General features: G+C 39.9%; 1 protein-coding gene across 4 annotated transcripts in view; it reads left to right on the top strand.

Annotated features, from left to right (window-relative positions):
- The window catches only part of APH1B (aph-1 homolog B, gamma-secretase subunit), an 81,087-nt gene that overhangs the window by 8,875 nt on the left and 58,942 nt on the right, over positions 1-13,270 (top strand). For all 4 annotated transcript variants that reach the window (XM_020901529.2, XM_020901530.2, XM_020901531.2 and 1 more), the window contains 2 exons: positions 472-542; positions 1,378-1,500. In XM_020901529.2, the coding sequence (XP_020757188.2) occupies positions 472-542; positions 1,378-1,500 (194 nt within the window). The remainder of the gene's footprint in view (positions 1-471; positions 543-1,377; positions 1,501-13,270) is intronic.

Genomic DNA, 13,270 nt, shown 5'->3' with positions numbered 1-13,270 from the left:
GTGGTGCTAGTGGTAAAGAATCACCTGCCAGTACAGGAGAATAAGAGATGAGAGTTCAGTCCTTGAGTGGGGCAACCCACTCCAGTATTCTTGCCTGGAGAATCCTGGACAGAGGAGCCTGGCAGGCTACAGTACATAGGGTCGCACAGAGTTGGATATGACTGAAGTCACTTAACACACAAGCTTAGTCCTAAGTATTGCTTTTTTCCCCCCTTATTAAACCTAATCCTGATGGCTTGTTTACTTATATTATTTTTCCTATTCTTTGTGGATGTCAGATGAAAGGCAAAAGTTGGTTGGAAATTTTGGTTGATTTTAGTTAATTGAAGCTTTGTTGTGTTCATTTAAATGGATTTTAGATTTAGAGTATAATCTGATTGAAAACCTCATTAAGTATCTGAATTTTAAGATATCTTATGTGTTTTTCTGATATACTACTTTAAAAAAATTATATGTGTGTTTTTATTTTAGGAAAGCCAGTGAGGGTTTGAAGACTATAAACCCATATGAGGACGCACCCTCTATGAGATTGCTGGCTTATGGTAAGTTAGAGCTGCCTAGTGTTGTGAAGATAAAAAAAATCAAACGACCTAAAGGCCATTTTTATCTCTTTTTTTTTTTCCATTTTTATCTTTTATAATAGTTTTGTGGGTTTCTAGTAATATTTTACTACTGCATTGGCCTGTTGGTGTATATTTTTAAATTTTTATAGCTTTCTAGAACCCTTTTATAAAGGAAAGTGATTGCAGATGACCCTTATCTCTGTCCATTAAATATTAACCATATTTGACAGGTTTTTTTAACATGTATACTCTCCAGTTAACAATTTCCAAGTGATGTTACTGTTACCCTCTCTAGGTTGATTCCATGAATTTGTACTGGGAAGACTCTCTATATTAATAGAGTTAATACCTTTTCATATTTTTCTTTCAGAATTATGGTTTAAAGGTTGGATCTAGGTTCCTAAATTGAGTCACCCAGCTTGACCGAGGGATCTGTCTTTACAATGCAATCACCCCTCAAGCTCAGTTCCATCAAAATTAATTCTGTAGACTCTGTTATCATGAATTAAAGTCAGAGCTTTAATATCATATCCTTCTGTCTCACCTATCACTTCAGAGCCTTCCTGGATCTCTTTCTATCTTTTTTCATTTCTCTGCTACATTTCACTGTCCATTCCCCGTCCTGTCCCACCCCCACCCCAGTTCATCATTCTGCCAAGCACTTGCCTTTTTTGAGCCAACTTTGCACTGCTTCTCCAACAGCCTGTGCACCCTTTTTCCTTCAGCAAAATAGTGTTCCCTAGTCCTTGGGGATTTGATTTGAAGAGAAATTGTAGTGTGAATAAGGTTTAACAGTGTTTTTCTTCCTCTTTAGTTTCTGGCCTGGGCTTTGGAATCATGAGTGGCATATTTTCCTTTGTAAATACCCTGTCTGACTCCTTGGGACCAGGCACTGTGGGCATTCATGGAGACCCTCCCCAGTTCTTCCTAAATTCAGGTATGTGTCTGGTTTGAATGTTCAGGTCTATGATCATCATTAGTGGAATTCCCTGGCTTAGGAATTCCAGTGAATGGAAATTTATGTTGTACCTTCTAAAGGCAAGGTACTGTTAGACACTGTGATGAAAGAGACCTAGGAAAGTAAGAATTACAGTTAGGCTATTATCGAATTTTAGAGTGGATTTAGCTTGTATAACATTCATTTTTCTGTTACTATACAGACAATTTTGCTGTATGGTTGATATATTGTAAGTGAATTTTTATAGGCTACATGCCTTTTTGTTTTTTTCTAACAGCATTATTTTTATTATTTTTTAAATTTTATTTTTAATTGGAGGATACTTACTTTACAATACTGTGATGGTTTCTGCCATACTTCAACATGCAACAGCCACAGGCATACACGTGTCCCCTCCTTCTTAAACCTCTCTCCCACCTCCCTCCCCATCCCACCCCGCTGTGTTGTTACAGAGTGGGTCCCCTGCATCATATAGCATGTCCCCACTGGCTATCTGTTTTACGTATGGTAATGTGTATGTTTCAGTGCTACTGTCTCAGGTCCTCCCACCCGCTCCCTCCCTGACTGTGACCAAAAGTCTCCCCTTTATATCTGCACCTCTTTTGCTGCCCTGCAAATAGAATCATCAGTACCATCTTTCTAGATTCCACATTTATGTGTTAATATACAACATTTATTTATTTATTATTATTTATTTATTTATTTATTTCTCTTTCTGACTTACTTCACTGTATTTAAGAGGCTCTAGGTTCGTTGACCTTATTAGAACTGACTCAAATGTGTTCCTTTTTATAGCTCAGTAATATTCGATTATGTATATGTACCACAACTTATTTATCCTTTCACCTGTTGATGGACATCTAGATTGCATCCATGTTCTAGCTTTTGTAAATAGTGCTGCAGTGAACATTGGGGTACATGTGTCTTCTTCAATTATGATTTCCCAGTAGTGGGATTTCTGGTTCGTATGGTAGTTGTATTCCTAGTTTTCTAAGGAATCTCCATATTGTTCTCCATAGTGGCCCTATCAGTTTGCATTCCCACCAACAGTGCAAGAAGATTCCCTTTTCTCCGCACCCTCCCCAGCATTAATTGTTTGTAGACATTTTGATGATGACTGTTCTGACTGGTGTGAGATGATACCTTATTGTAGTTTTGATTTGCATTTCTCTAATAATGAGCAATGTTGAGCATCTTTTCACATGTTTATTAGCCATCTGTATGTCTTCTTTGGAGAAATGTTTGTTTAGGTCTCTGCCCAACTTTTTGATTGGGTTGTTTTTCTGGTATGAGTTGCACGAGCTGCTTGTATATTTGGAAGATTAATCTTTTGTCAGTTGTTTCATTTGCTATTATTTTCTCCTGAGAGTTTTCTTTTCACCTTGCTTGTTTCCTTCATTGTGCAAAAACTTAATTAGGTCCCATTTGTCTATTTTTGTTTTTATTTCCATTACTCTAGGAGGTCAGTCATAGAGGATCTTGCTGTGATTTAGGTCAAAGTGTTCTGCCTATGTTTTTTGTTTTTACTAGTTTTTATTTATTGTCAGTGTAAGGACTAATCTTTAGTTTGTCATCTTGGCCGCTTTGGGGGATGGAGAGTAAAATTTAATCTTGAAATTGAGAGGAAGGAAAACAGTTCTTATTTAATGTGAGGTAATGTCACATCTAAAAAATGTGTGTAACGTATTTAAAATTGTAACTGCAACAGCCCATCTTCCTTGTTCCCTAAGAACTGGGACATCAGCAGGAACTTAGAGTCGCTTGCTCCTCCCCACTCCTCCCCCACAGGAAACCACTGTCCTGATTTTGTGGTGGTCAGACCCTGGCTTAGCCAGATCTGAGAGTTAGGTTTTTAACATGTACAGATGTTTTACTTTGAAGCTAAAACCTGGAAGTTTTACCTTCTTGTGTGTATCTGAAAAAATATATTTAGTTTTCTTGCTTTTGAACATTTAAAAATAAACTGTAGTGTATTAAAAAAAAAATAGATGAGTTCACCTTTATCCAAAGATGCCTGTAAAAAAGCCAACATATTTCAAACTGCTTTTTCATCCACCAGATGAATATTGTCCCTGTGATACAATGATCACATGTTTGATAGTTGGTAGTATACATAATTAGTATAAAGTCTCTCCTGAATTACACAAGAATCTTTCAAAAAATAGTTTTCTGAAACACCACTGTATTTTTTTTTTTGTCTTCATAAAGCTATACCATTGAAATAAGTGACCCCATGCACAGATTCTTTTAATTAAATCATCTTTAATTTAACATCTTTACAAAAGTAATTTGTCTTCAAGGAGCTTATCATTTTGTAGGGGGAGTAAGACCCCCCCCCCCCCCAAAGTGATTAATCTTGTCAAGGCAGTTTGAAGTAATAACAGTAAAGATATAAGATGAAAGCGGCGCTGGACTCTTTGCAACCGCATGGACTGTAGCCCGGCAGGCTCCTTTGTCCACAGAATTTCCCAGGCAAGAATACTGGAGTGGGTTGCCATTTCCTTCTCCAGGATAAAATGAGGTATAACCAAATTTTAAAAAATTTCTGCAGTATAAATTTGAGAGATATCCTGCATGTATAGTGATCCTCAAACCCAGTGGACTCTCGTTTATCCTTTCGGTTCAGGCCTTGTTATCTCCTGTCTAGATTACTACCATTAACCCCCACCTGGTTAGTCTTTCCTCAATACACTTTCTACAGGTATCCATCCTTTATACTGTCCCCAAAGAAATACTCCCTGTGTAAAACTAGGTAAGGGCTTTTCAAGGCCTACAGGATAAAGTCAAGGCCCTTCACATCTGGCTGCGAGTTAGAGGAAGGGAAAGTATGTTAGCGGATTGGGTTATACTGATACAGTCGTTACTCCAACAGAGCAAATTATCTTCCTTTTAAACATCCCATAACTAGAATATTTCTGACAATTTTTAAAAATGATCATAATAAGGAGCCTTAGTATTTTTTTTAGAACAACTGTAATGTAGACAGCTAAAATCTGTTAGCATCCAATATAAATTAATAAAACATAGCCAGGAGGGGGTGCTGCAGTTTTCTGTATTTTCCTAAATCAGTGTATTTTACTGCTACATAAGCAGTTTTCTTTTTTGCTTCTCGAGTAGCAGTCTCCTAATGAAATTTATTTTTCTACCAGCTTCTGTCACTAGATGGCGCTAATTACCTTTCCAGAGCTAGGCTGTTTTGGTTAAGATTGACTTAAAATGATTGTTTCAAAAGAAAGTAAAAAATGTGCTAGCAATTTGGTGATAGTATTTGTGACTTCTGTAAAATCAAGGGAAATAAGTGTTCTAATATCTTTAGCTAAGTTAGGATGGCAGGCTGACCATGCTATGGATGTGTACCTATAGAGTCAGGAATACCTGTTACTTTATCATGTGCTAGAGTTTATTTGTTATAACATCATTCTTTGGAGCATAAACTTTGAATTATGCATTTAAGAAATTACTTATATGTTTAAATGCATATATACTTACGCATTTTAAAAAATATAATCTCAAATTTGCACTTATTTGTATTTATTGTGTATATTATTTACTGCTGTTACCATGTATTTAAGCATGAGATCATTTAAAATTTTTCATTTAGTTTCAGTTCAGTTCAGTTGCTCAGTCGTGTCCAACTCTTTGCAACCCTATGGACTGCAGCACACCAGGCCTCCCAGTCCATCAACTCCCAGAGTTTACTCAAACTCATATCCAATGAGTCGATGATGCCTTCTAACCATCTCATCCTCTGTTGTCCCCTTCTCCTGCCTTCAGTCTTTCCCAGCATCAGGGTCTTCTCCAATGAGTCAGTTCTTTGTATCAGGTGGCCAAAGTATTGGAGTTTCAGCTTCAGCATCAGTCCTTCCAATGATTATTAGGACCTATTTCCTTTAGGATGAACTGGTTGGATCTCCTTGCAGTCCAAGGGACTCTCAAGAGTCTTCTCCAACACCACAGTTCAAAAGCATCAATTCTTCAGAGCTCAACTTTCTTTATGGTCCAACTCTCACATCCATACATGACTACTGGAAAAACCGTAGCCTTGTCTAGACATACCTTCGTTGGCAAAGTAATGTTTCTTCTTTTTAATATGCTGTCTAGGTTGGTCATAACTTTTCTTCCAAGGAGTAAGCGTCTTTTAATTTCATGGCTGCAGTCACCATCTGCAGTGATTTTGGAGCCCCCTAAAATAAACTCTGTCACTATTTTCACTGTCTCCCCATCTATTTGCCATGAAGTGATGGGACCAGATGCCATGATCTTAGTTTTCTGAATGTTGAGCTTTAAGCCAACTTTTTCATTCTCCTCTTTCACTTTCATCAAGAGGCTCTTTATCATACTCCATTACAAATGGCTAAGTAATAACCAGAATAAAAAGGAATATGAGATCTAATTAGTATATCTGTTAGTACAAGTTATACACTATATAATATCTGTATGTACATAGGTTTTCATGTAGCAAGTAAGCATAGTTTATAAATTAAATTTATTATACATTAATTCTTTTTGTTTGTAGTTGTGTAGCAGGCTAACACTAACTTTTATTAGAATCATTACCATTTCTTTGAAATTCTATATAGAGGCAAGGTATGGGAATTGAGTCTTAAGTTCAAGTCATATCCTGGCTCATTTATTTAGTATTTTAGGCAAGTTCATTTGATCATTTAATCTCTCATTCCATAAATAATTAAGTATTTTTATTCAACAGCCCAGTCAGTGTCTATACTTTCCATTCATGAAATATATATTTCATATTCCAAATATGGAATAAAGACAAACAACTGGTTATAACAAAGTGTGATAAATACTGTGATGAGGAAGAGCCATGAATGCACAGAAAAGCTCTCACCCACTCATTGTATCACTACTTCTCCTTTGTAATACTTACCATATTTGTAATTAATTGGTCAACTGTGTAGTTGTTTCTTTCTCCTCAACTGGATACTCAGCCATAAAAGGGCAAAGACTTTCTGTCTTGTTTCCTGCAGTATCCCCAGCACTTTGTGGAGTTCTTTGTTTCTAGATGAACTCATAAATATTTTTTGGAAAAAAAAAAGGAAAAGTAGGCATTGCTTATGGAGGAAGTGCTATCCGAGTAGAAAGTTAAAAGATGAATAGTAGGTAGGCTGGCAGAGCAAGGTGTTTGTCAGGAAAGAACATTCCAGGTAGAGAGAAGCAGTCTTCCTAGTAGTCCTGAAGGTAAGAAAGACATTGTTCACGGGGTACAGAAGTACTAGACTTCTGTCCAACCCTCAATTTCCTCATCTTTCATCAGGGGCAAAAATAATACCTAGCTCCAGGTTGTAAAGAATTAAGTGAAATTAGAGAGTATATATTTAAGTGCTTTATAAACTGTAAAATGGCCTAAGGGTAGAGAATTTGGTTCTTGAAATGAAGCATAGCATTTAGAGAAAGGATAATTCCTCTGATTTTTGTGGTATCTGGGTTCAGCACTCTGAATCTCCTCCCTTATGATTTAGAAGAAAAATCTATTTATTACTCATAAGAATATCTGATGTTTTATTTTTAAAACTTCCCTAAGCCATTTCATTTACATTATATTTTCTTGGCAGTGCTTTTGTCTAGGTAAGGTTTTTAGCCACTAAACCTTTTATTTGAAGAAGTCAGCATGGGTCAGATTGCATGTGAAGTATCACGTTCAGTTCTTTTTAATTTCTTTAGAGTGATTATATTTGCTTATTTTTGGTTGTGCTGGGTCATCGTTCCTGAACATGGGCTTTCTCTAGTAGTGGCGAGTGGAGGCTGCTCTAATTGTGTGTGAGCTTCTCATTGCAGTGACTTCCCTGGTTGCAGAGCACCAGCTTCAGTGGTTAGCTCAGTAGTTGTGGCTCATGGGCTTAGTCGCCCCACTCAGCATGTGTCATATTTCCAGACCAGGGATTGAACCTGTGTCTCCTGCATTGGCGGCAGATTCTCAACCACTGGACCACCAGGGAGGTCCTTGTGTTCAGTTCTGAGCATTGCGATTTAACAGGAATACTTAAACACTAAAGTTGGTATAGAAGAGCATCATTTGTATGGTGAAAAACCTAGAAGCTATACGATTGAAGGGCAGAGGAATATTGAGCTTGAAGAAAAATGTAAATAAGGGGAATGTGGGAGATTCCATTTTTGTCCAAATTTGTCATTCTGCTGTAGTAGAATTATACATCCACATCCTTCCACTGCCTTATGATGACTGAATATACTTGCCTGCCCCTGACTCTGACCTCAGTCTTGTGACACGAATTGGCCAAATGGTGAATGTGAGTCACTAACTGGATATGTCAGTGACTTAAAAAGCATTTGCGTGGTTGGTTCTGCCCTCTTCGGATCTGATCATGGACCAGAGAACATGCCCCGTAGTTAATGCCCCCTTAGCCTGGACCACAGAATGAGCATGTTTGAGCAGACCTGGGCCCAGCCTGCAGTGACAAGCCAAACCCAGCTGTACCAGCAACAGAACTGTCCAGCCGAGCCCAGGCTCACTTGATCAGCCAAAGCAGTCATCCTCTAGACCAATGAGCATGAGAACAAGTCTTTGTTGTTAAAACCCAGTGATTTTTTAAAAATTCATTTCACTTTTTTCCCCACAGTATTTTAAGTATAATCTCTATAATGTGGCAGTTTGTTTTAAATGTTTAGCCTTTTAAGTGAAAGCACTTTGTGTGCAAAACTATCTCTAATAACTACCAATTCCAAAGTGGTAGAGGAACTATTACATTATTAATGATACAGAGAAAATAAGCGACTATAAAGCTTAGCCTGCAATTCTTTTCCTTTTCTGAATTTGTTCGAGTCTTAATTTCTTATAATAAATGATCCCAACCATCTCTGCTTGTGACACAAGGATACTTCATATACTGTCATTGGCCTTGTCACCAAAGATGTATTTTCATTCTATGCTTTCTTTGCATCAGTAGTGTAATAGTCTTTCCTTCAAGTTGCTCAAATAACTGAAAATGTTAAGGTTATACTTTGTAAACTTCCTCTCCCCGAACCTTGGCCTGTTACAGGCTCTAGTAGCCTGTGATACATTATCAAGTGTGCGGAGCCCAGGTGGCCATCTTTAGGCAGAGCGCAGACAGGCAGTTCAGTGAATTGTGTCCGAGAGTGGCTGAAAGAATGCCGCAGGCTGGGGCTCTCCCACGTGTGTTCCAGGTAGCCTTCTGAGACACTGACGTTTTCTTGCTCCCGTGGCTGGGTGAAGAGCCCCTGCTTTACAGCTCAGGCAGCCTGAGGCCTTGTGCTTCTCTCTCTCCAGGCCTCATGTCATCTTTTATTTATTTATTTGGCTGTGTCTGGTCTTAGTTGTGGCAGGTGGGATCTTCAGTCTTCATTGCAGCATGCCAGGATTTTAGTGGGCAGCATGTAGGATCTAGTTCCCTGACCAGGGATCAAACCTTGGCCCATCGTATTGGGAATCTTAGCCACTGGGCCACCAGAGAAGTCTGAGGCCTGTGTCATCCTTGGTCCTTATTTTTTTTATCTAGTGCTGCCTTTAACATTTGGTGATGGTTTTGTGTGTGTGTGTGTGTGTGTGTGTTTGTGTGTGTGTGTTTGGTGTTTGTTTACTGTCTTTTTCTGTTTTTCATAGCCATGATGAGCAGGATGCTACCCTATAAAGATGATATACATTGGGAAAAAGTAGTATTTTTTAATATCATTTAGCATAGTATCTTCCTTCATTTAGTCCTATAGGAATATTAATTTACCCATGACACCCAATATTAATAATTTGCGAGGAGAAAACAAAAATCCTGTCTTCAGCTTTATTGATGAGCCTGGCCTTTCTCAGCAACCGCAGCTGATCCTCTGCAGCTCCATGGCTGGGTCCCTGGCATTTACTGACCTGCTCTGTGCTCACATCTCACCAAGGATGCTCATCACTGCTGGAACCGCTTGTTACCAGTTCACTCTTCTCCCTCCCCTCTGCCCTGCTAGAGAGAATCACCGTGTTCCCCTCAGGGTTGGTGCATGGCTCAGTTTCTGAGGGTATCGTTCACGTTGCAGCACATCTCATTGGTGTTATCTGAGGTTTTCCAATACTATTCCTGTAACAGTTTGCCCAAACCACTTTTCTTACATGCATAGATGTTTGGAAATCTTCATGGTTCTTTTAAGGGATTAATCAAGCTTGAGGTTTATTTTAAGGGACGGAGCTATCAGATTTTACCATCTTTTTCATTCTCAAGTTCTTGGCCAAACATTTACTTGAATATTTTCATTTACAAAGATCTTCTTGAAGGTTTCTATCTTAAGGTTGAAGTGCCTTGTTTCAAATGGCTGTTTTTCCATTTCTCAGGGGACTTTCTCCTTACAGTCACTGAAACGATGATTTACAATACCCTGGACCTACCAGCATTTCTGGAGCACAGAAGACAGAGGGACAGCATCTTTAGAGTGGGGTACCTCTGTGGCCTCCCTCATCTCAGCAGAAGCACTTCCATCCTTCCTGTTGCTCAGGCCCAAGAGCTTGGAGTAATCCTGGTTCTTCTGCTTTTTTCGTTAAGTCACGTCTAATCCAACTGCAAATGTTACCTCTAGCTGCCATCTAAATCTCCATCCAGGTTCTTATGGGCGTGGTTTTGCTTTAGATATGGCTTTAGAAGTGGAAGTTTGAGAGCTGGTTCGGAGCAAACATTTTAAGAAAAGATAAACCTGATGGTGGGTAAGGTAAACCTGCAACCATTCCAGGACAGTATCAGACATGGGAAGGTCCTGGTTAATTTCATAAAGTCAGTGAAGCAGTCATACAAAGTATTTTTTAAATTTATTTTTAATCGAAGGATAATTGCTTTACAACATGTAAAGTATTAATAAAAGAACCCTGAGAGCCCACACACACTTAATTAGAAACTTTACCCCAGGTTCCTGTGAGCACTACCATACACCCTGTGTGCCCAGTGGCAGCTCTGGCCAGTGAGTTTGGCGTGGTTTCTTATGCAGCATTTTTGTGACAATAGTTGAGCTATAACAGGGAATTTCAAGTATTTTTAATGTGTCACATATGGAAAAAAAAGAGTTGACTTTTGGTTCTTCAAAGAGCCTTCCTAGTCTTAATAAGCAGGAGCTGGTAAAAGGTTTCTCAACCTTGTTACTCTTGGCCTTTGGAGTTCCTTGTTGGGGCGAGGGGCGGGGCGGGGGGGGGGGGGGTGGCTGTCTTGTGTATTATAGGATGTTCAACAGCATCCCTGGCTTCTACTTACTAGAAGCCAGAAGTACCCCACCCGCAGTGTGGTAACCAAAAATGTCTACAGACATTGACAGGTGACCTCTGGGGGCAAGATCACCCCACTTGAGCACCACCAAATTAAAAGGCCAGATTTGGGTTCGGTTTGAGAAGGGACTTTCCCACAGTGACTGTTGTGATGAAATAAGCTCCTAAACTGGGAGTAATTGGAAGTAGACCCTGTGTGGGATCTGCTTTTTCATTGCACAGGGGACTGGATCAGGCAGCATCTAAGGGGCTTCCCAGCGCTGACTCTCCACACGGATTGGAGGAGAGAATTTCATCATTTGTCACCATCTGCTCTGGGGCTCGTCAGCATAACATCGTTTCCTTGGCAGTCTGTTCAGCTCATGAACGTCCTTCAGGAGAATTTTCATAAATCTGAAATGATATTTCATAGTGTTATATTTGTTTATACTCAGATTGCTTTCGGGACAGTTTCTTTTTGATCTGGTTGGTATTAAGGGTTAGTGCTATGTCTTTCTTATGGCTATATGAGATGGCGTTCAAAATGTCTTATTTTAATCTGGGAGAATGTTACCTGGTTAGTAATAAATGTATGTCTATATTACAATAAACTAGATGACAGAATTCTGTTACAGTTTTTAAAGCAAAAATGTAAAGTTAAATCCTTATTACAGGAAAAGCATTTTCAAAAGCACTAGTTGCATTCTGGGGCCTGACTTGGGCTAGGTCACTGGATATCTCTCCAGGATCTTGTGGGTTTCTGCAACCAGGAGGGAAAGAGGAGAGGCTGTCACTTTGCAGGACCTTGTTGCCCCAGACCCTTCTCTTACTGGGGAAGCGAAATCAGGAGCCCTTTGGTAATCACATCCTGGCTCTGGGCAGCTGAGTTTGAGCCTTGGCTTTGGGAAGCCCTCCTCTGCCTGTTGTTGCCACCACCCAGCAGCAGCAGCCCTTGGCACTCTCTAGCCTGGTTATAGATTCTCTGAAGTTGGCAGGGGAAGCCGGGTAGCGGTTTCCATGCTGGCTGGACTCAGAATCAGTAGCTGTATTAGGCCATTGTCTGTAAGGACAGAAAAGTAGATACTGGGAATGAGGGAGAGAGGGACAAGCGTGAAAATGAAGATAGTTATGAGTTAGTGTGCTGAAACACTTGGGATGTACTCAGCAAGGATTGATGAACCAAATAGTAAATGTAGCCTCTTAGAGATAACACTGAAACATTTTCTTTAGAAATAGGTTGGATTGAATCATTCTCTACCAAGAGAATGTGTAAAAGATTACTAGAAGAGGAAGTCCATTCAGTTCAGTTCAGTTCAGTCGCTCAGTCGTGTCCGACTCTGCAACCCCATGAACCACAGCACTCCAGGCCTCCCTGTCCATCACCAACTCCCGGAATCCACCCAAACTCATGTCCATCAAGTTGATGATGCCATCCAACCATCTCATCCTCTGTCATCCCCTTATCTTACCCTCAGTCTTTCCCAGCATCAGGGTCTTTTCAAATGAGTCAGCTCTTCACATCAGGTGGGCAAAGTATTAGAGTTTCAGCTTCAACATCAGTCCTTCAAATGAACACCCAGGACTGATCTCCTTTTGGGATGGACTGGTTGGATCTCCTTGCAGTCCAAGGGACTCTCGGTTTTCTGAATCTTAGTTTTCTGAATGTTGAGCTTTAAGCCAACTTTTTCACTCTCCTTTTTCACTTTGATCAAGAGGCTCTTTAGTTCTTCTTCGCTTTCTGCCATAAGGGTGATGTCATCTGCGTATCTGAGGTTATTGATATTTCTCCTGGCAATCTTGATTCCAGCTTGTGCTTCATCCAGTTCAGCATTTCTAGTGAGGTACCCTGCATATAAGTTAAATAAGCAGGGTGACAATATACAGCCTTGATGTACTCCTTTCCCGATTTGAAACTAGTGCTAGCTAAATAAATAAGCAATCAAATAGGAATACACAGTGTTTTAATAAATGTCTGAGAGATCCCATTTAGGTATTGTGTCAATAAAACATAGTAAACTGAAAAGATGAGCTTCTTTTCTGAAAAGGAGGTTCCTTGGGACTGTGTTTTGTTCTCTGGAATAGCCCTATTGCCTGGCCATGTGCTTAGTTGCTCAGTCATGTCTGACTCTCTGTGACCCCGTGGACTGTAGCCCTCCAGTCTCCTCTGTCCATGGGATTCTCCAGGCAAGAATACTGGAGTGGTTGCCATTCCTTCATCCAGGGGGTCTTCCCAGCCCAGGGATCGAACCGAGGTCTCCTGCATTGCAAGCAGATTCTTTACCATTTGAGTCACCAGGCAAGCCTGGCCCACAGTGAGTGCTAATGAATCTTTGTATGGATTAATAAAAGAGGAGGAAAGAAAGTACACATAAGAGTAATACTCCAGTGTCAGATGAAGAAGAAATTTGCAGGGGTGAACGAGTGCATATTTAAAGTGTTTTATTTGTTTGTTTATTTTAGGCTGTGCTGGGTCTGTTGCTGTGTTCGGGCTTTCTCTAGTTGCAGCGAACGGGGGTGACTGGGGGCTGCTCTTCCTGTGGTGCTCAGGCT

This window comes from Odocoileus virginianus, chromosome 6, assembly GCF_023699985.2.
Source record: "Odocoileus virginianus isolate 20LAN1187 ecotype Illinois chromosome 6, Ovbor_1.2, whole genome shotgun sequence".
Taxonomy (NCBI): domain Eukaryota; kingdom Metazoa; phylum Chordata; class Mammalia; order Artiodactyla; family Cervidae; genus Odocoileus; species Odocoileus virginianus.
The sequence above is the reverse complement of the archived record's forward strand: the minus strand, read 5'-3'. Positions and strand labels throughout refer to the sequence as shown.